Genomic DNA, 23,321 nt, shown 5'->3' with positions numbered 1-23,321 from the left:
ATAGTCACAATTAAAGATACAGGGTCCGTCAGAAGTAACAGCTGCTTGAGTGTGGTTGGTAGGGTATCTGAATGTCTAGCATAAGACGGACGAACAATTTTAATGTTTCATCTAAAATATATGGTGTGTGTGAGTGTGATATTACATTACAGCATTAGATACTTAATGATTTTGTAATAAAAGATTTAGTAATTAAAAAAGGTGTGTTATTTGTGCCAGAATATTGAAGTTACTGAAATGACATACTTAATATTGCTGTGACTAATGGTCTTTCACCTCAGGGTGTTGTGACATTTCTTCATGAGTGATGTTCACATTTAGATTCAGCACAGCTAGGTATGAAAGTGGAGTTTGTGGTCCTGTTACTGTGGCAACTGACCTCCAGCGTGAATTTGTTCTCTTTGCACAATGGCTGTATTTTCTTTTATAAGTTAACTTAATTTTTCAACTCCATGTGAAATATTTTAATAGGTCCTGAGATAAAAAATGTAGGAACTAATTTGCAAGAGAGATCTAAAAGGTGTAACTGTTTCATCTCTGACTCTTAAAATTTAACATTAAGATAATTTTAGGTTCAATGTGAAGTTAAAACTCAAAACCCGGAGAAAATCCAAATGAAGGACATTGTCCTAATTCCTATTGAAGTCAGATTCCAGATGATTTATATGGTTCCCCTGAAGTTCCTTCTGGACACCATGTATTGGTGATAGGAATCTCTACTTGTAGGGACGTGTGAGAAACACAAGGACCCTGGGATAAACCTAAAAAGCCAGATGTGTGTTGCTAAAAATGGTGGGTACAGATAATACCAAATGGAGCTCGATCCACTGGGACACACCAGTGAGGTGTCATTGGTTGATTCTTGAATCTGCCCGGAGCAGGAATGAAACAACTACCTTAGTGTATTGAGACAGTGTTCTCACTCACTGAGCTACTCAACTATGGCTTTAGAATAACCATTGATATTTAATTAATTTAGCAATACATTGTCTTTCATCGTCCAACCATCCTGAAAGAACTATGTGTTCTCATTTACTGCACTTTTAAATGTTGAATGGTTTATCATGATGAAATATTTGTGAATACCATCAAAGACCTAGGCCTCTTTCTCCATGCTGCCTGAACATTAGGTAACCTCAGGACTGGATGAGCTGTTTCAAACTTAATCCCTTCACAGGCAGATAGTTCAAAAGGATATACATAAAAGCAAAGGAAACAAAATGAAAATAAAAGAACCTTTATGCTTATAGGAGTTTTATTAAATTGCTATCCTTTCTTGACAAGTGCTATTTTAAACTTTTTGTGATAGCCCTGGCTGGTATAACTCAGTGGATTGATTGCCAGCCTGTGAAACAAAAGGTCAGTTTCCATTCCCAGTAAGGACACATGCCAGTGTTGTGGGCCAGGTCCCCAGCGGGGGGGGCGGGGGGGGGTGCGAGAGAGGAAACTGATCATGTATGTATCTCCCACATCAGTTTTCGCTCTCTTCCCCTCTAAAAATTAATCTTAAAATTTGTTCTTGATGTAGAGGTAAATTACATATATGGATATGTTCTCTTCATTTTTATTGGCTGCAATAACATTCTGAGTTCCACATTAATTTTTTGTGCCTCGTCACACGCACGTTATTTTGCTATATTTTTTTTGAGACTTCCCTAAAAGACTTTTCTGCTTTGTTTGTAAAGACATGTAATCATACAAAATGGTTCCAAAGTCAAACGCAATGATCAAGGACAGAATATAACTTAGGAGAGCTAGGTAGAGGACTGCAGGCCCTAACCCTGAGCCAACACCAGTCCCCTCTCCAGGTGTTGCCTTCACCTGGCTACAACTGAAATTCCTCTCCTCCCCGGAAGCAGTCTGGGAGGAATGTAAGTGGCGCACGCGCAGTTTGTTTCTCACCGGGCGGCGGTTATGGAGCAGTGAAGGTCCTGGGAGTCTTCCGGGTCGGGTCTTTCAGTTTCAAACCTGAGGCTCTCTGGCCGCTGTCCTGTACGCGGGAAGCCTCACTATCACTGTGGGCCTGGAAATATTCGCTGCTGCGCCTCCCGCAGCGCTGAATCCCACATCCAGGTGAGACGCCCCGAAACCCTGAGCCTCCGAGCGTTTCTCTGAGGAGGCTGTGGAGGGCCGGTTTACGCGGAAACCCTGAGGCCGTTCTGCGGGAGAGTTCTCCACCTTCTGGTTGTTAAAGTGCGACCACCGCGTGGCTTTGGTGCCGAAAGCTGTTCCCTGGGCAGCCGGCCCACCCTGCGCGCCCTTTAAAGTCTCAGGAGACGACGCGGGTGGAGCAAACAATTGGTGCGACTCGCCGTTTTCGGCCCTCGGAGGCTTAATTGCCCCTCGGTGTGGGATCTTCAGCCCTCTCTACAGACATCCGCCTGCCCCACGGACACCAGAGCGCACCGAGCGAGCGGTTGGGAAAGAGCTAGGCGAGCGCGTGCACCTGGGACAGTTAGAGGTTGTGGAGATGAGCGAGCAGAGAGGCAAACGGCGCCGAGTCAGTGTGAGGAGCAGGCTTTGTTCCGGAAAGATAAAAAAAGGGTGCTGTGCTGGTATTGGGGTTCAGGAGAGCAGTGCATGCTCTCATTGCTATAGGAGTTTGTGGACGTATGTGGAAGGGAAGAGCACCTGAAAGGAGAAAGAAGAAACTCCCAGTGTGGTCTCCATGTTGGAGCTCATTTTTCATGAGTCTGCTGCGACAAAGGGCAGGAGAGAGTGGCCTTTTCATCATTTCTAGGTCCTTCTGCCTGTGAGTGTGGTGGAAGAGGATAAAGGGGCTGTGTGGACACCTTTGAAGCTACATCCTCAACGTGCACACTTGAATCCTCAGCACATCGTCGTCCCCTGAGAAAACAACCCAGAGCTTGAGCAGGATGACATGGCCGCTTCTCAGGTAAACTGTGTGCCCAGGGTCAGAGGCTGTGTTTTTCCTCCTCACATAAGTGGATTTGGATCTTGCAATGTTTATTTCTCCATTTCTGATGTTCTTGCTTAGTGAGGTTGTTCTCTAATATTTTCTTTCAATTATTTTCAGTGTCAACTGTTTAAGTACTTTTTTCTTCCATTTATGACTTTTTGAAGATAATTTGTAGTAAAGGAAAGGTGGGCGGTTAATAAATCCAGATTTTGAGGCAAACTTTTTAGAGCAAAACTTTTGCCAATAGGGACTTGCAGGCATCCGTTGACCAAATCATGGTTATTGTTTTTTCCATTTTAGGTACTTTTATCTTTTGTTCCATAGTCTTCTCTTCATTATCTTTAGCTTTCTGAGGTCCAGAATTTCTCTGTTTAATTCATGACCTTCAACTACTGAACACATCCCCTCTGTGACAGATCAACATGGGAAGGCACCCATGTCCAACATCCCTGTTGGGATGGTCTCAGAGGCTCAGGTATTGGTAGGGAAGAGACCTGTAGGCTTTAGGTTCATGTGGCTGCAGCATCAGCTCTTTAGACCAGGGGTAAGAAAACACACATTTTACTGGTGAAGGTAGCTCAGAAAGTTCTGACAAAGAAGAGTAGGTAGAAGAGCCTTGTTCGCTACTTTTGTACAGAAGTCTTGGTACTTAAATGCACTGATTAGGGTACATAATGGGACAGGTACATGTGAATTTGCATTTGTAAAAATTGATGTTTATTTATGATCATTTTCACATAATGATTTTCTTATTTCCATATTTTTACCAGTAGTGTCATAGCAGTGATGACATGTACTTCCGTATGCCTCAGAGCATATCCATTGTTCTAGACCACCTGATAGTCACCTGACTAAGGTGCTGTCTTAACTATGGAGTTAAGTTTCCCTTTATCACTGAGAAGGTTCTAGCAGAGAATTATTGAGAAATGTGATAAAATTATCACATTTTATCTGCAAATTTTGTTGTCATTTTAGTTTGTTTGCTTTGGTAAATGAAGGCCCTGCATTTAATTCCTGAAGATGGATGGTTTCAAACATGAAGGATTTACTCAACGAGGCCTTGTTCTTGTAAATTTTCATTATATTCCACACTCATGTTACAGACATATCCTATCTGCTAGTTTTTGTATTTTCAATAAAGTTTAGAAGATCAATATGAGTGTATTTTCAATTCAGTTAAATTTGTAAGGTAATAGCTCTCCACTAATGATACACAAAATTTTAGGAGAAAAAAAAAAAAAGAAATAATAGCTCTAACTTTATGTATGTTCCTCTCCATATTGTGTTTACAAAACAGAAGGAACATCATCCACAATTAGACTTATATTATTTACAGGATCACAAATTTTAATTTCATTGACATGAAAATTCTGTTTTCTATAACTTTTCAGTTGTACCTAGTTTCCATATATACGTGAGTTTGTGTGCATAAAATGTTAACATTTCAGTTATTTAGGCTTCTTACTCTCCTCAGATGTTTGCATTCTTCTCAGTTAACAAAACTCCAATGAATAGTCATGAGGTGTCTTTACATGTATTTGCCTGTGTTTGTTGAAAAATTGTACATCAAGTTTGGGGGAAAATTTAGCTCTACCCTTTACTATATGTTTCACATAATACTCTTATAGGATGAATAATTTTGTTCTAAGATTACTTATACAACGTTTTCAAATAGTATTTTGGCTGTTGTTTCTTATTTCTTGAAAACTCTAAATTTTATAAAAATTTCCAGCTGAAAGTTGTGTCTGGTGTTGTATGAAAGGAGAGAAAGTTTGCACTCCCCTTGACCAGGATGGAAGAGGTCCTCGGGCCTAACAACATGCATACGGTTAAGGCATTGCCACCTATTTTGTGGCATCTGAGCACTTTTTGGACACATGGACAAAAACTCAGGGGTGTGGAAATGGGAGGGAGTTGGGGAGCAGTGGCGGGGGTGGGTTGGGATGGGAGTAAAAGACACAAAATTGTACTTGAAGAATAATTAAATAAAAAATTAAAAATGGAATGCCTTATGACCACATAAAAGAGAGATATTTCAATTCTGTATTGCTTTGTGTGCTTTTCAGAAGTATGGCACATGGTTCAGAGACATTGCTGTCAGTAGTAAAAAGTGAGCTCGTGAAAAGTGAGCTCGACAAACACAGTCCCAATCCCAGACTCCTGTATCAGAATGTGCACTTTTACAAATCTTCAGTTGTCTGTTGTCTGAATTAAGTGTGAATAAGAACTTACAGCTTCAATTCCCCATGACTTTTATAGGTGAGAAATGTACACAGCTCATTCCAGATGATACAAATACAACACTCACATACATATGACTGTGTTGATGCCTTTGTTTTAAAGTTTGTTTTCCCAAAAAGTAAAGTCTTTGTTTGGTGTTTGTGACAGTCAACGTCATTTCTCAGTGTTTGAAAATACAATAGAGTATATATCTGAGTCAAAATGATATTAGTAAGGAAGTCAGGGTACTCATTTGGCTCAAAACCACTTCTCCTAACAGTGTTTGCTTGTTGGATGACATTTTGAACTCTGCTGTTTCAGGGAACATTGACTTTCAGGGACGTGTTAGTAGATTTCTCTCAGGAGGAGTGGGAATGCCTGGACCCAGGTCAGCGGAAATTGTACGTGGATGTGATGCTGGAGAATTACAGGAACCTGGTCTCTGTGGGTGAGGATGACTTCCTTTAGACCTCCAGCTCCACCTTCAGGGTTTCATTTCCTTTGTTAGTTTAACATCTTTTGGGGACTTCTGCTTTGTATGGCAGCCCTTCAGATTCTTGCTCAAAGTAGAGAAATAGGAGGTTATCCAGTATAGAAAGAAAAGTCTTTGCAAATGATGTGAATTAGAACCTTTTAGTGTCTGAACACTTTACATGTGGTCTAGAATAATTAAGTTGCTACTGAAAACATCATGTTGGAAAATCACTTACTAGAATATTTTATATTGCCTGTTTAGTTACCTGGGAAGAAAGTGGAATGGAAAATGGGAACATTTACTTAAAACTAATGATTCTTAGGATTTTTGACCAAGATAGACACATAGGTGGAAACATTGTGCCTCCTCCCACAACCAAGTTTAAAGACAACAAAGTTTTAGTAACAAAAACGCAACCAAAACACAGAAAATTGAACTGTATGGAAGTCCAACAACAATGAACCATTCATCCAGACTGGTAAGAAGGGTGGAGTCAGTTGTGGAACGCGGTCTGGCAGGAAAGATCAGCGGACCCACCCAGGTGCTCAGGAGCGCAGGAGCTCAGATGCGCAGGTGGCTGTTGGCATATTCCATGTATGGGGTGGCACTGGGTGGACCCAGTGAGGGCGCAAGGCAGCTGACTGACCACAGTCACACATTTGCTCGCAGTAAACCAGGCTAAAGAGCAAGCAGTGAGACAGACCACACAGGCTAGGGCCCCAGGGACGGGAATTAAAGCCTAAAAGCACCAGTTGGAAAAACTTTTGGGGTCGAGGTGCTGGGAGAAGCTATAAGGCTCACAGAGAGTTTATTGGTGAGACCCCACAGGGTCCTGGAGGGTGCACAGGCCCACACACCTTGGAGCCGGCACCAGGGAGCCCAGTTTGCTTCTAGGAAGCAGCAGAGTGGACCGAGGTTCGAGAGAGAGTGTGGAACAAGCACCATTACCCCTCTCCCACATACAGCGTAACAACCCAGCAAGTGGGTCGACCAGCCCTGATGTACATCTAAGGCTCCTCCCCTCATACGTAACAGGCGGGAACAGAACAAAACATTATGGCTCAAGAACAACTCAAAGACCCAGAGCTGATACTTCTAAGTGACCAAGAGATAGCCAGTCTATCAGATGCAAAGTTCAAAATAGTGGTGATCAGGATGCTCACAGGATGGGTTGATTTTAGTCACAGATTAGAGGAACAAATGAAGGCTAAACTAATTGAAATGAAGGGAGATGCACAGGAAACCACTAGTGATGGAAAGGAAACTGGGACTCAAATCAAGGGAGTAGACAAGAAGGAAGAAAAAAACGACCAAACAGAAAAGAATGAAGAAACAAGAATTCAACAAAATGAGGACAGGCTTAGGAACCTCCAGGACATCTTTAAACGTTCCAACATCCAAATTATATGGGTACCAGAAGGGGGGAAGACACAGCCACGAGTGGAAAACTTATTTGAACAAATAATAAAGGAGAACTTCCCCAGTCTGGCAAAGGAAATAGACTTCCAGGAAATCCAGGAAGCTCAGAGAGTCCCAAAGAAGTTGGACCCAAGGAGGAACACATCAAGGCACATCATAATTACATTAGGCAAGATTAAAAATAAGGAGAGAATTCTAGAAGCAGCAAGAGATAAGGGGACAGTCACCTACAAAGGAGCTCCCATCAGAGTGTCAGATGACTTCTCAAAGAGACCATACAGGCAAGAAGGGGCTGGAAAGAAGTATTCTAAGTCATGAAATTCAAAGACCTACAGCCAAGATTGCTCTATCCAGCAAAGGTTTCATTTAGAATGGAAGGGCAGATAAAGTGCTTCTCAGATAAGGTCATATTCAAGGAGTTCATCATCACCAAGCCCTTGTTATATAAAATATTAAAGGGACTCATCTAGGAAAAAGAAGATAAAATATATGAACAGTGAAAGGACAGCAAATTCAGAGTTATTAACAACCACACCTAAAAGAAATACAAAAGCAAACTTAGAGGACAGCTAGATCAGGAGCGGAACCATAGAAATAGAGATCACATGGAGAGTTACCAACAGGTGAGTGGGAGGAGAAGAAGCCGGGAGAAGGTACAGAGAATGAGTAGCATAGATGGTAGGTAGAAAATAGATGGGGAGGGCAAGAATAGTGTGGGAAATATATAATATAAAGAACTTGTGACACATGCACATAAACTAAAGGTGGATGGTGGGGAGAGTGTGCAGGGTGGAGGGGAATGAAGGGGGGAAATGGGACAACTGTAGTAGCATAATCAATAAAACATTTAAAAAAACTAATTCTTAATGATTCTTTTTCGTATAAACAGGTCTTTTTGTCTCTAAGCCAGTTCTGGTCACCTTTTTGGAGCAAATGAAGGAGTGCTGGATTGTGAACAGGGAAAAGACAGTATCTGCCCCCCCAGGTAGGTGGGGATGGGGAAGCAGGTGACACAGGTGAGAGGCCCAAAGGTCATGGTGGAAGCCAGACCTTTAAGTGTGGTCAGTGGACGGGATTTTGAGAATTTCAGGTTTGTTTCTGCTGCTGTTGTAGAGGGCCAGTTTGTGTCCAACATGTCAGGTGACCTCTCTCAACCTGTTAGCACTTGGGGCCGAAGTCTTTTCCTTCAATTGCGAGATCTACTGTGTTCTGGATTGTGTTGCATTCCTTTGGGGACTTATGAATATCTGTGTACTTTGCTGTTAAATGTATGTTAAGGTTTTATCTTTTTAACATTTGCGTTTTTCTCATGGAAAGTGATTAGAAACGGAAAGGTTGAGATCCTGGAATTTGGTGCAGAAATCCCAAGAACCCTGGGGACAGGTGTCATGAGTTCTGGTTTATAAAATCTAATACTATGGAGGCTTCAAATAAGAGCCTACCAATTTTAGACAGACTCAGTGATTTCATCACAGTAAGATTCACCATTTCAAATGGAACAATCTACCTTTTTGTTTCACTTTAAAATGTCCTTTTGCTTAGTATGAAATCTTAGCTCAAGTCCTGTTAGCCCTGGCTGTCTATCTCCTCTCCTCCTATCAGTTCAGATTCATGCTTCTTCTTTAACTCATTTGTTGCCAGGCTTTTGTATCGTTTGATTTTCTGGTAGTTTTTCTTGTTTTTTGGTTGTATATTGGTTATTATCCTTCTTTTGCTTATGTGAGGAAGCAGAGATGTTTACCTGTGCCTTCATGTTTGCCAGAAGCACCTCCCCACATCTAGCGTGCTAACCATTTATAACTGTACAGTCCATTCACGTTAAGTATACTCTCTATGTTTGTTGTCCATGTGACCTCCTGCAAGTTCCACCTGACAGAAATGTCTCAGTGTATATTGAACAACCATTTCCTCATTTGTCTTAAAACCAAGTCTCAGGTAATTACCTTTGTTCTTTTACTGTGAGGTGGCCCCTATTAGAATACTTACCTCAATGCGCCTTATAGTATCTGTCTCTTGTCTCGTGTGCTTCATTTAAAAAATGTTCTCAAAAATGTCATGTGGTGTTAAGATCTTCTTCAATTTCCTGACAATACAACTCCTTTGTGTGTATATACTACATTTTTGGAGGGTATTTATTTATCCATAGACATCGGGATTGTGTCCACCTATTATACCTTTTGTGAATTGTACTGTGGTCAACACAGGTGTAGCAGTTTCTCTAGCAAGTGCTCCTATGAATTCTTTTGTAGAAATAACTACCCAGAAGCAGAAGTGTGCAGTTAGAGATCAACTCTGTTTTTGATTTTTTGATATCCCAGTTGTTATGGATACTGTTGGTACCAATTTATCTTTCATTCAGTCATGTACAAGGTCCATTTTCTCCACATTTTTGGAAAACACTTAATTGTTTCTGGTTGTTTTTTTTTTATACTGGTCATCTTAATTTTCAATTGATATGTATATGCATATATATATATGCATACACACACACAGTGCTTGTGTATGTGTGTGTTTTAGTAGAGAATGCAAACACATGTTTCTTGGATGTGCCTAAAGAACCATAGGAAAGACTCAGAGAGTTGAGTAAACATACATCAGAGAAGAAGGTCTGTGAATGACTTTCAAAGAGCAGTTTTGGCTTTGCAGCAAAATTGTGTAGAAATTAATAAGAACTCACACATGCATAACCCCACCCTTTCTCAGTGCCCCCCACCTGAGTAGTACATTCATGATATTTATGAAGTTACATTAGTCCATTTTTATTAACCAAAGTTCATGTTCTTTGGTAAAATTCTAAGGAGCCCGAATACTGGATCATATAATAACTGTTTGTCTAGTTTTCCTGGAACCTCCAAACTGTCTTCCCTGGGACTGTACGATTTTACATTTTCACCAGCAGTGAATGAAAGTTCCAGTTGCTCCTCATTCATAGCAACATTTGCTGTTGTCAGCATAGCTTCTTTACCTTTTTTTTAAAGTTAAAATTTTACCTATTCTTATTTTAATTTTATTAAATTCCACGGAAAGCATACCATACCTAGTTCTAAATGTCATTACCAATTATTTCTTACACTTAATGAAAGGGAAGGTATATACTCAGGTTTGTTTTTTTAAAGATTTATTTATTTATCTTTAGAGGGGAAAGGAAGGAGAGAAGGAGAGAAATATCAATGTATGGTTGCCTCTCATAAGTCCCCTGCTGGGAAGTGGCCTGCAACCCAGGCATGTGCCCTGACTGGGAATTGAACCGCGATCATGTGGTTCGCAGGCCCGAGCTCAATCCACTGAGCTACACCAGCCAGGACAGCTTGTTTACTTTTCATGTGTATTTCCTTTCTGACTTAATATGTGGAGATTCTTTTCAGATACTCATTTTTTTCTCTATGTATCTTTTTGAGTGTGCTTTCTTTTAAGGTGTTTGAGCATTTTTAGTCTGGTTTGTTTTCTTGTTACTGTTGAGTTTAAAAACATCTTTGTATGTTATATGTAATCCTGTGTATGTCATCTTTATCAAATATTTTTTTCTTAGCTTGTGGATTGTCTTTTTTTGTCTCATCATGGGTATCATATATTTTTTTCCTAAGTGTTTTAGTTAAGACATGGGAGTTTAAATGTTAATAATACAGAATGAGGACTGCCGGCGAAGATGGAAGCATAGGTAGATTCACTGTGCCTCCTTACACAACTAAAATTAAGGACAACAAACATTTAGAAACAAAAACACAACCAGAACTGACAAAACTGAAGTGTAGAGAAGTCCAACAGCCATTCATTCGGATCGATAAGAGGGTCAGAGTTGGAGGCCGGCAAAGAGGGAACAGGAAAAAGTGGTGACTGGTGGACCCGGGCGAGCAGGAGGCGGTTGGCAGACCCCAGGCAGGCAGGCAGTAGCTAGCAGACCCCAGGTGCTGGGAGCCATGAGTAGACCAGTGAGGTGCACAAGGTGGCTGGCTGTTTGAGGTTATACATTTTCACAGATAAACCAGGCGAAAATGGGGAACAGGAAAGACCGTGCAACCCAGGGCCCAGTACTGGGAAATAATACCTAAGAGCACCGATTTAAAACACTTGTGGGGGTTGAGGTGCTGGGACAGACTCCCAGCCTCACAGAAGAGTTCATTGGAGAGACTCACAGGGTCCTCACACAAGGCCACCCACTAAGGAAACAGCACCAGAAGGGCCCAATTTGCTTGTGGGAAGCGGGACAAGGGAGTGAAATCCGAGAGAGAGGAGACCAAGGACCATTGTTCACTCTCAGACCCCACCCTCATACACCATCACAATCCATGTTGCACACCTAAAGCTCTGCCCCTCACTACATAACAGGCGCGACCAGACCAAAAAAAAAAAAAAAAAGGCTCAACTGGAAGAACAGATCTAAGCCCCAGAGTGAATACTTATAAGCGACCAAGAGATAGCCAACTTATCAGATGCACATTTCAAAGCACTGGTGGTCAGGATGCTCACAGAACTGGTTGATTTTGGTGGCATATTAGATGAAAAAATGAAGGCTACACTAAGTGAAGTGAAGGAAAATGCACAGGGAACCAATAGTGACGGGAAGAAAACTGGGACTCAAAGCAATGGAATGGACCAGAAGGAAGAAAGAAACATCCAAACAGAAAAGAATGAAGAAACAAGAATTCAAAAACATGAGGAGAGGCTTAGGAACCTCCAGGACATCTTTAAACGTTCCAACATCCGAATCATAGTGGTATCAGAATGGGGAAGAGGAAGAGCGACAAGTGGAAAATGTATTTGAACAAATAATAAAGGAGAATTTCCCCAATCTGGCAAAGGAAATAGACTTCCAGGAATTCCAGGAAGCTCAGAGAATCCCAAAGAAGATGGACCCAAGAAGGAATACTCCAAAGCATGCTGCGGTCCGGCCGCAGCTGGGTCCAGGGATTCCTGAAAGGTGGGTAAGGCCTCTGCGATGGGAGGCAGACCACAAGATGACTCAGAGGATGGTGAAGCTCTGTTCCGTTTATTGCAAGTACAAGCAGGTTTTTATATTTTCATTTTTGGTAGTGATTAACATTTGCGGTTAGGCGAAGCTGGAAATTTTCTACCTGGAATCAGACAATTAGAAATAGCTGTATGTACAGAATTTGAATGTCTTATTGTGTATTAAAGTTCTCAGAATTTGTCATGGGGCAAAAGGATAGGCTAGATTGAGTAGAGGTAATAGGAAATTTATTATAAGGCTTTTGTGATGTCTAACTTAGCTATCTCTCTTTTTTGTCGAAAATGTTTCTCTATGTACTATGGACTCTGACTCCCTGGTAATTGTTTCTACGTACTTAGTTTGTAATAGCTAACCAGCTTCTCTTATTTCTTTGCCTGTCTAATTCTAATTTATATATGTTCCTATTCAAGGTAAAGGAGGGACTGTTACTCCAACAACTTTTAGACATTCAGGGACTATTTCATTACAGGGGATTTTGTTCTCTGGTCAAGAAATTATTTTGTACAACTTCATTGGAATTATGGGAATCAATGAACCTGAAATACAGGTGTCTAACAATCCCACCACCTTTTGATCACCAAAACAAACATGTAAGGAGAGATAGGAAGTCTAGCCACAGTAAACCTTTTGACCTAAAAGGTGATAGACAGTTTTATTAGATTTTGTAGGGTACAGGCCACTCTTGACTTTCTCATGTCTTATTCTATTTCTGTTTGGATAGTTCAGAGTTCTTGTTTGTAGCTGCTGCATGATAGGGAGAAATGTGGGCAAAATCCTTTGACAAGCTGGCGGACTAGTAACCCTTTTTGTTCCTTAGTTAATAAACACCAGGGAGGTCTGCTTCAAGCTAACCTTTCCATGAAATTTAGACTATTATAAGGCACTTGGACTCCATCCTTATTGACCATTCTAATGCCATCCTCATTCTATGCTTCTGTATAAGGCAATGGGGGATCTGGAACCCTCTGGAGACTATTAGCTCCTCTTGGGGCATACTATAATTTGCTCTTAATCCAATATGCTACCCAGGGGTATCCCTCGGCTGTGGGTAGGGGTATATATAGTTTTTTCTTGTTTTTATGGAAGACCCTTTGTATCTCTCGGTAAGGAACAGGCATGGGAGAGTCTGCCAATAATTGAGCCTGTTGTAACTGATTCATGAGTTCTTTTATGGGAACAGGGGATAATTTCTTGCTCAGGTTTATAAACACCTTGTTTAAACAATTTTGGGCATGATTCAGTAGTCTGGGGAGAACTAGTTGTCCCTCCAGAATTTTCTTCAGAGTTAATCATTGACTCACTTTGAGCCTCTTTCTCCTCATGGCCTGTTCTTATGGGAATCAGAGTACAAAATAAGACCATGAATAACATCAGCAAGGAAGTTACCAAGAGCAATCCACCCCCAAAATTACTGCCCCGCTTTGTATGTCACGTTCTCTTCCAGGAAGATGGATTCCTTGAATTCCTTCTTTCCATGTCCAGACCTTGTCAGACAACATGGTTGGAAGAGGACGTGGCAACAGCACATCATAATTACATTAGCCAAGATTAAAATGAAGGAGAGAATCCTAGAAGCAGCAAGAGATAAGGGGACAGTCACCTACAAAGGGTTCCCATCAGACTGTCAGCTGATTTCTCAAAAGAGACCTTACAGGCAAGAAGGGGCTGGAAAGTATTCCAAGTCATGAAAGGCAAGGACCTAGATCCAAGATTGCTTTATCCAGCAAAGCTTTTATTTAGAATGGGAGGACAGATAAGGTCCTTCTCAGATAAGGTCAAGTTAAAGGAGTTCATCATCACTAAGCCTTTATTATATGAAATGTTAAAGGTACTTACCTAAGAAAAAGATAAAAAACATGAAGAGTCAAGAGACAGCAAACCCACAGTTATTAACAATCACATCTAAAACAAAAGTGAACTAAGCAAGTAGACAGGAAGAGAACCACGGAAAAGGAGATCACATGGAGGTTAGCAACAGGGGAGTGGGAGAAGCAGAGAGGGGGAAAAGTTACAGAGAATAAGTAGGATAGGCAGTAGGTAGAAAATAAATGGGGAGGACAAGAATAGTGTGAGAAATGTAGAAGCTAAAGAACTTAGGACATGTGGACATGAACTAAAGGGGGGGAATGTGGGTGGAAGGGTGTATGTAGGATGGAGAGGAATGAAGGGGGGAAATGGGACAACTGTAATAGCATAATCAAAAAATGTATATTAAAAATAATGCAGAATGAAAAGCAATATGGTTAATAATATGTCTTGAGAAAGTGTGATGTATCCCTGGTTAGTGTGGCTCAGTGGATTGCGCATTGGCCTGTGAACACAAGGGTCGCTGGTTTGATTACCAGTAAGAGCACATGCCTGGGTTGGGGGCTGGGCCCCCAGTAGGGTGAGTGTGGGGGGCAGCCATGCATTGATGTTTCTCTCCCTCTCTCCCCTTTCTCCTTACCCTTACCTTCTCCTCTCTCAAAATAAGTATATATATGCTTTTAAAAAAAGGAAGAAATGTGTATACCATGAAAATTGCTTTATATTCAATAACTTGCAGATTATGTTTGCAGTTGTATTTTTTAAAAGATTCATTTATCTTTAGATGGGAAGGGAAGGAGAGAGGGAGAGAAATATCATTGTATGGCTGCCTCTCGTGGGTCCCCTTCTGGGAACTGGCTTGCAACTCAGGCATGTGCCCTGACTGGGAATCGAACCACAGTTGTTTGGTTCGCAGGCCTGCGCTCAGTCCACTGAGCTACACCACCCAGGGCTTCAGTTGTACTTTTTGAATATACAATATAAGCATATAGAGTAACATCCTACAGGGGGATATGATGAGGTAATCACACATGTCAACTAAAATAACATTTTAAATTTCTACCAAATTGTACACCACCAGTATAGCACCGGTGATTTTTTTCAGTTGTATATCTTCACTGTTGTAAAGAATGCTGCAGTTGATATGAGTGTGCGTATACTGCTTTGAATTTGTATTCTCATATTCTTCAGGTAACTCCCCAGAAATGGAATTGCTGTGTCCTGTGGTACTTGTTTGTCAGCCTCTGAGGAACTTTCATCTTGTTTTGTGTGGTGGCTGCGTGAGAGTTCTCATTTCTTTGTATCATTGCTGATGCTTATTTGTTGATTCATTAGCAATTGGCATCCTGTTACATGTGTGATGGTATTTCATTGTGGGTCCAAGTTGCATTTGTCTGATGATGAGTGATGTTGAACATCTTTTCATATGTGTATTGACCATCTTTCTGTCCTGTTTGAAGAAAAATCTATTCAGGACATGTACCATTTTTTAATCAGATTGTTTGATTTTTTCGATGTTGTGTAAGTTCTTTCTATATTTTAGCATCATTGGTGAATAACTTTCCCTCTTTGGTAGATTGGTTATTTGTTTCTTTGTTTTGTTGGTGGTTTGCTTTGCTGTGTAAAATCTTACAGTGTTGTAGTGTCATTTGTTTATTTTTCTTGATTGATATATGTACATATATACCTACATATGTACAAAAACCCATTGGTAAGATCTACAGCAGATATCATTGACTCTCCTTTATTGCAGTGTTTTCATAGTTCCGGGTCTTCCATTCTGGTTTTTAATCCATTTTGAGTTTATTTTGGTACCTGACATAAGAAAGTGGTCTAGTTATGTTATTTTGTGTGTTTTAGTTCAGTTTCTCTTTTACAACTTATTGACACTAACTTGAATTGAGTTCTGAAAACCCACTATATCAGACCAGCCTCTCTTGCACAACTTAAGAAAGTATCTTCTTCATTGTGTGTCCCTAACTTTTTTCTTATAGATTAGTTAACCATATGTCTTGGGTCATTTCTAAAATTGCATTAATTTTTTTTTATCATGGTGTGTTTTAAAGATAACTATATATATTCAGAGTGCTAAAGATTTAGAAAATATATGCTTTGCACTAATTTTCTTCCATTCCACAAGTTGTGTTTTTCACCCACTGATGATTAGCCTTAATGTGCAGAAGTTTTTCTATTTGGTATAATCCCATTTGTCTCTGTTTGCTTTGTTTGCCTTTTCTTTTCGTGTTATAGTGAAACAAATAGGTCAAAATCTTTTTTATACCTTTTCATTTAGTAGATTAATAGTTACTGGTTTTATGTTAAATTTTTCCTCCATTCTTACTCACTTTTTGTATGTTATTTCATGTAGGGGTCCAATTTTACTCGTTATTTTACACATGGACCACCAGTTTTTTCAGCAGTCTTTGATTATGTGAATATGCTTTTCTTATTTGGTTGTGTTTCGCCTCCTTGTTGAAGCTCCTGTGAGCTTATACAGGAGAAGTTGTATGTAGGCTTTTTCATTCACTGTGCTTAATTATTTACATCTGCCTTAATGGTTTTTATATACCTTATTGATAAAAGAAGCTTTGAAATATGTTTTTAAAAGTATTTTATTTATGTAGTTTTATGGAGGGGATTGAGGGAGGAAAAAAAGAAGAGAAACATTGATATGGGAGAGACACATCACTTGGTTGCAACTGTCCTGCTTCCCAAGGGAGATGACTTGCAACCCAGGCATCTGCTCTCACTTGGAATTGAATCGGCCACCTTTTTTCGGTAATGATGCTCAAGCCAGTCAACCCCCATCTTTGTTTTAGTACGAACTATTCTATTTCTGTGAAAAGTGTCATTGGGATTTTGATAGGTATTGTTTTAAATGTTTAGATTATCTGGGGTACTATTGATGGCTTACACTTTTATCATTCCAGTGTATGATTATGGGATACATTTTTTTAAAGTTTAGTTTATTAATCCTCTTGTGAAAAATCTGCGTAGTTTCCACCGATAAAGTCACTAAAGAATCTTTCCTCTTTTTTTTCTTTTTTTTATAGTAGGACCAATATTGGCCTTGGTAGTCCCCCTGACTTTTTCTGTACTGTTCTTGTGTACCTATCTCTGTTTTCCTCTTCTCATACAGGCTATTTTGTACAAGTGTATGTTTGGGATATTTTTTGTGTGTAATTTATTGGATCATAAATCAAGACAAAGCCAATTGTCTTGCCACCTCCTAAATGGGTTGTGAATCCCAACACAAAGCTGACATCTGGGCTGGTCCTACACCTTTGTAGTGTTTTTTTTTTTTTTTTTAATTAATTGAGGAGGAACAAGTATCCCATGACCAAGTACTATTTCACAAAATAGACCATATAACTATGACGTTTCATAATTGAAAATAGTACCTGTAGCTCTGGTGTGGTTTCTTGGTTTTCTGGTGCAATCTGTCAAGAGTCAGAATTCAGTTTCAATCTAATATATTATGCTGAAAGGCAACATAAACCACAAGAGTCATTACCCTGAGACATAGAGGGGCCAGGAAATCAGTGAAAAGAATAGAGAACGGAGCTCCAAGTCTAAACATTTCAGCTAAGAAGTAATTCATCAGCAGTTCCATATCCCTGGAAGGAGAAGAAATTGTATCAAGACATGCTACATCCTTAATGAAACAGGCAATTCTTACTCTTTTTTACATGCCTTTCTCTGTAATCATAGGGATCTAGGCCACAGTGTGATCAGCAGGCACAAAATCAAGGTACAAAGACCAGTTTCTTTATAAAAGTAAACATATTTACTTCATTAATTTAAATACTACACATTTTTGTATTCACACATGAATTACTATGTCATTTATGATGGTGACCAGTCTTCAAGCAACCAAGGAAAGAAAACTGAATTTTTCGTTAATTGTTTTTTTCTTGAATATGAACTCTTTGATGTAACTTTTTTCTCATTATACCTTTTCTTGCTTTAACTTTCTTTAGGGGTACTCAAAAATGGAATGCAGTCAAAACTTGCTGGTAAGTTCATTATATGCTCCACAGAGTGTCAAAGCTGTGAAACTTTATTTTGTATCTTTCAGCTGTGTCATCTGAAGACAACCAGGGCTTGTTGAGAAAGCCAGGGATGGAAGATTTATTCTCTGAAGTAATGCTGGTAAGTTATGGAAGGTGTGCCTGTGATAATGTAATGATAGCCTGATAAGAAAGTGTGTGAGGAGAAAAAGGGATGATAAAAGGAACTTAACTAGTGTAGGACAATTATTCCTTGAGAAAATTCTTGTTACCTCTACAGCTTAAAAATAGTACACATTAGGGAAATATCCTACTTTCAGTCAGTGACAATGCAGATAAATGTCTAAATGTGAAGACTAGAAACCATTTCCTGTGTGTGTATATTCTTGCAAAGGCAGTCAGGACATTTAGGAACTCACATAATCCATGGTGTGAATAATCATCAGAATTGATTAAATTGTAGATTTAGATGAAATTTTCAGTCAGTGCTTTCTAAAATTTAGTGATACATAATGTACATGGACAATTTAAATATGATCAGGTTCACAGTCTTTTTTTTTAAGAATGATTATTCTTTGTTAAGAAATAAGGATTGTTTTCATATTTAAGTATGTATCATGTATACTTGGGAGTGATATTTTGAAAAATCTGATTCATATTTAGAGAGAGGGGAAGGGAGGGAGAAAGAGAAAGCCAAACATTGTTTTGTGAGGGAAACCTCAATGGTTGCCATTTGTACACACCCTTTCAGTAGATGGATCCTATAATCCAGGCTAGCTCCCCATTTGGGACTAGAACTGGAAAACTTTCACTTTGTGAAAGAGCTCAACTGACTAGTCATACCTTGCATGGCTGGGCACATTTTTTCCCATCCAAGTAGTAACCAGGCCCGACCCTGCTTAGCTTCTGAGATCAGACGAGATCAGGCGCGTTCAGGGTGGTGTGGCCATAGACTGGGCACATTTTTTAATACTTACAACCAACATTGTTTAGTAGATACCACAGAATACTTATTTGGGAATAAGTGTACATATGTAATGAAATTAAAGCTGTTATTAATGGCCTTTCTATCTTTATTAATTACCAGAGTACATGTAATGAAGGCAGAAGTTATCAAAGTAATGAACATTGGAAAAATTTTGACCATGGATTTAATCCTTACAAACATCAGTATCTTCAGCTCCCAGACAACCATTATAAAGGCCAGAAACTCTTTGAGAAAATGTCAAGTTACAGTACACATGAGGTTATTCCTATTGTGGAGAAAACAAACAAACAAGGTGAATGTGTCCAGTCCTTGAAGCAGTCCTGCAGTCACATTAAACAAGGGAATATTGGTACTAGCGAAGTCACTTACAAATGTGTACCGTGTAGCAAAGTCTTCAGTCATATACTCAATCGAAATAGACTTAAGAAATGCCAGACGGGAGAAAACCATTCTGAATATAAAGAATGTGGAAAAACATTCAGTCGAACTTCATGTCTTACTGTCCATCAGAAAATTCATACTGGAAATAAGTTCTCCAGATGTAAAGTATGTGGTAAAGTCTTTAAAGGGCAGTCATGTTGTACTTCACATGAGAAAAGAATTCATATTGGGGAGAGGCGTTACCAGTGCAGAGAATGTGGTAAAGCCTTTAGCAAGTTGTCATACCTTACTCGGCATGAGAGAATTCATACAGGGGAAAAGCCTTATCAATGTAGAGAATGTGGTAAAGCCTTTAGCCAGTCCTCAGGTCTTATTCAACATCAGAAAACTCATACTGGTGAAAAGCCTTATAAATGTAGGGAGTGTGGTAAAGTCTTTAGCAAGTCCTCATACCTTAAACGGCATGAGAAAATTCATACGGGAGAGAGGCCATATAAGTGTAGAGAATGTGGTAAAGCCTTTGTGTGGTTGTCAAACCTTACACGACATGAGAGAGTTCATACTGGTGAGAAGCTTTATCAATGTACAGTGTGTGGTAAAGCTTTTAACCAGTCCTCAAAACTTAAATGTCATCACAGAATTCATACTGGAGAGAAGCCATATAAATGTAAAGAATGCGATAAATCCTTTCGGCAGCCCTCAGCGTTTATTCACCATCAGAAAGTTCATACTGGAGAGAAGCCTTATAAATGTAGAGAATGTGGTAAAGCCTTTACGGAGTCCTCAATCCTTACTAAACATCAGAGAATTCATACTGGAGAGAAGCCTTATAAATGTAGAGAATGTGGTAAAGCCTTTACAGAGTCCTCAACACTTAGTAATCATCAGAGAATTCATACTGGAGAGAAGCCTCATGAATGTAGAGAATGTGGTAAAACTTTTAGGGTGTCCTCAACCCTTACCAAACATCAAAGAATTCATACTGGAGAGAAGCCTCACGAATGTAAAGAATGTGGTAAAACTTTTAGGGTATCCTCAACCCTTACTAAACATCAAAGAATTCATACTGGAGAGAAGCCTCATGAATGTGGAGAATGTGGTAAAGCTTTTAGGGTGTCCTCAACCCTTATTCAACATCAGAAAATTCATACCTTGTAGAAGTCTTATAAATGAAGAGAATGTGGCAAATCCTTTAGGTAGTCCACCACTGTTAGTGAACATAAAGAAGTCATGATGTAGAAAACCCTTATTCATGTAGAAAATATGTAAATCATTTTGCCAGCCCTGAAGCCTAAAGATTAGAAAATTCATACTGGTGTAAAGTCTTATATGTGTAAGAACTGTTGCAAGGCCTTTAACCAGGGTTTAAACTTAACTGGATTTTGGAAAGTTTATACTGGACAAAAATTTTCCAAATGTAATAATTGTAAAGTTTTTAACACACTCAAAACTCACTCAGCATCACAGAACACGAAACGAGAGAAGCCTTGGGAATATGTAGAATGCAAGAAATACACAAAGAGACCTACAGATACAAGGAATGTGGTAAAGACTTTTCTTTGCAGTGGGTTCTTACTAGATTTTGTGTAATTCATTCTCAAGAAGTTTTATCAATGTGGGAAATCCATTATCTGCCACTCAATTACTACATATCAGAATTTACAAAAGAGGTAAATGTTAGAAATATAAATAATATGGCAAAGCCATTACTTGCTTTTCAGAACGTACTGATCAGAACATCATGGAGAGAGCTTGCATTACCAAACAGACCCATGGTGGGGAAAGGAAGCAAAATACTATTACTGAATGGACCCACCTTCTCCCATGGTCCCCTTGTTTTATATTCACCTTTCCCCCTGCCAAGGAGTTATGGCTCTCAATGTCAGAGATTGGTGAAATGAATTATTTATTCAATAGTTGTATAGACTTAAAGTAATGACTTACTGTCTTTGTTAAAATCCCAAAGCCCCTTAAAACACCAACAAATACACAATCCTTCCTTTCCCCTTTGCCCAGTCCAGGGTACCATATCTCAGAAAAAGAAGTAGAGGTTAATGGTTCTGGTAGCCCCTGATTGTTCTCAGTAATCTGTACTCAGCTGGCAGGCCTCCCGTGGTTCCCAGCACCATCAGCTGTGTTGCCAGGATCTCCAGTTAATCCAAAACCATGTGGCACCTTCTCATGGTCCACCAGCACGAGTCCTTTTAGCCCTTTTCTTCCCATAGCATGCCTCCTGCATTCTTCCAAACTGCTAAGGAGAGCTCTGCGTCACTGCTACATCTTGCTTTCTAGCTTCCTAAACTGTGTGGCAAACGGAGTCCCAAAACCAAAGTTCCATGGTCCCCTCTTACTCCAAGCTCTCACACAGGCACTGCAACCAAGGGGAGCTGCTTCCCAGTTACATCTGTTATAAATGCCTATTTGGGGCCCCCCACCTGGCTGCACCCTGTACACTTGGAGATGTAAAAAGTATGGGAAAGCATTTTTATTGGAATGTGTACATTACTAAATGTCAGATAAAACATTCACAAAAAAAGAATGGAAAATGTGGCAAATTTTTTCATTACTGTTGGCTATCCCACATGAGATGAGACAAATCACAGTGGAGAGAAGCCTTACAAATGTAAAACATGAGGCAAAGCTTTAAAATGACATTCATGTCTTACTCTATGTGATAGATGAATTCATACCAGGGTGAACTTTTGCAAGTATAGAGAATGTAACAAATCCTTTAGATCAGTAAGCACCATCACAGGATTTATACTATTTAGGAAGACATATAAATAGATAATTTGGCAAAGCTTATATCCTGTCCTCAAGTTCTAGTAACCATAAGTGATATACTAGAGGAAAGCTGTATAGTTATGGATGACTGTGTGCAGTGACTTTAATTTCTCAAAAGTTACTTGAAATTAGGGTATTCCTATTGGAGTAAAATCTTACAAATGTAGTGTAGGTGACAAAAGTTTTAATTATCATGGATCTCTTACATGAGAGAAGTCACTGAAGAAAAACCATACAAATACAGAGAATTTGGATAAGGTTTTAACCGTGATTCAAAACTTACTCTATATCGGAGAATTCATATGTCCTTTAAAGGTACACAATAAAAATATGAACAATTTAAAAATAACTTTCGCCATTGGTCAAGCCTCATTCAATGTCAGAGAGTTTATTTTGAAGACAAGTGCTACAGATGTATCAAACTCGAAGTCCTGAATCCTCATTCGTATCTACTTGACATCCTATTCATACTGGAGAAAAGCCAAAAAGATAAAAAATGTGGAAAAGCTTTAACAAGTACTCAGACCTTACTCAACATCAGAATTCATTCTAGAGCGAAAAAATATGAATGAAAAGAATGTTTAAAACTTCTTTGCACATTAATAACTTATTTGACACATGAGAATTCATAGAAGATGAAAATCTTAAAGGTCTGTGAACTCTTATAAATTAGGTGGGTTTCAGTCATCTACTTTTCCATAGAAGACTGAGGACATTGTAAACCACAGTATACAAACAAAATATGACTGGAGATACTGTATGGTTGACTCTGAACTTTGTTGCAAGTCACCACGAGGGCATATTTTTGCATAAGAAAGAGAAACATTAAGCCCCAGCCAGATAGTTTGTTAAACCATTGTCCTGATTGAGGAGGATTGCAGGTTTGATCCCTGGTTAGAGCACATACAAGAAACATCAGTGAATGCACAAATAAGTGGAATAACAAATGGATGTTTCTGTATGCCTTCCTCTGTAAAATCAATAATTTTCTGAAAAGAAAAATATTAAGAATTTTTTAATTTTGTAATAACTTTTGTTGGAATAAAATTCATGTACCCCTCGCTGCTGTGCTCAGTGGATTGAATTGGTTTATATTTGTGTGCATGAATGTATAAATGTGCAAGTCAATGGTTTTTGTAAATGTCATCATTTCATAAAAGTTTTTTAATTTTTTCTTTTTTAAAAGATTTTATTTATTTATTTATCTTTAGAGGGGAAGGAGAGAGGGAGAGAAATATCAATGTATGGTTGCCTTTCATGTGTCCCCTAATGGGAACTGGCCTGCAGGGAACTGGTCTGCAACCCAGGCATGTGCCCTGACTGGGAATCAAACCTCGATCCTCTGGTTC

General features: G+C 39.3%; 1 protein-coding gene and 1 non-coding gene across 2 annotated transcripts; both read left to right on the top strand.

The window, feature by feature from the left end:
• Positions 1 to 2,813: 2,813 nt before the first annotated feature.
• Positions 2,814 to 22,527, top strand: LOC118986632 (zinc finger protein 723-like). Its single transcript, XM_037045601.1, has 5 exons — positions 2,814 to 2,896; positions 5,462 to 5,588; positions 7,924 to 8,019; positions 17,888 to 17,961; positions 18,907 to 22,527. The coding sequence occupies exons 1-5, from the start codon at positions 2,882 to 2,884 to the stop codon at positions 20,344 to 20,346; spliced, it is 1,752 nt and encodes a 583-aa protein (XP_036901496.1). The 5' UTR covers positions 2,814 to 2,881; the 3' UTR covers positions 20,347 to 22,527.
• Positions 4,669 to 4,791, top strand: LOC118986646 (U6atac minor spliceosomal RNA). The gene has a single exon (XR_005066422.1). It is a non-coding gene; the product is annotated as a U6atac minor spliceosomal RNA (small nuclear RNA).
• Positions 22,528 to 23,321: the final 794 nt, after the last annotated feature.

This window comes from Sturnira hondurensis, unplaced genomic scaffold (assembly GCF_014824575.4).
Source record: "Sturnira hondurensis isolate 20B ecotype Veracruz unplaced genomic scaffold, ASM1482457v3 Scaffold0004386, whole genome shotgun sequence".
NCBI classification, from domain to species: Eukaryota; Metazoa; Chordata; class Mammalia; order Chiroptera; family Phyllostomidae; genus Sturnira; species Sturnira hondurensis.
Note: the sequence above shows the minus strand (reverse complement) of the source record. Positions and strands in the feature narration are given on the sequence as shown.

Coding starts and splice junctions, on each gene's coding strand:
- LOC118986632 (XM_037045601.1), top strand. Junction 5,589..7,923: donor CAGGAACCTGGTCTCTGTGG/GTGAGGATGACT, acceptor TCGTATAAACAG/GTCTTTTTGTCTCTAAGCCA. Junction 8,020..17,887: donor GACAGTATCTGCCCCCCCAG/GTAGGTGGGGAT, acceptor TGTATCTTTCAG/CTGTGTCATCTGAAGACAAC.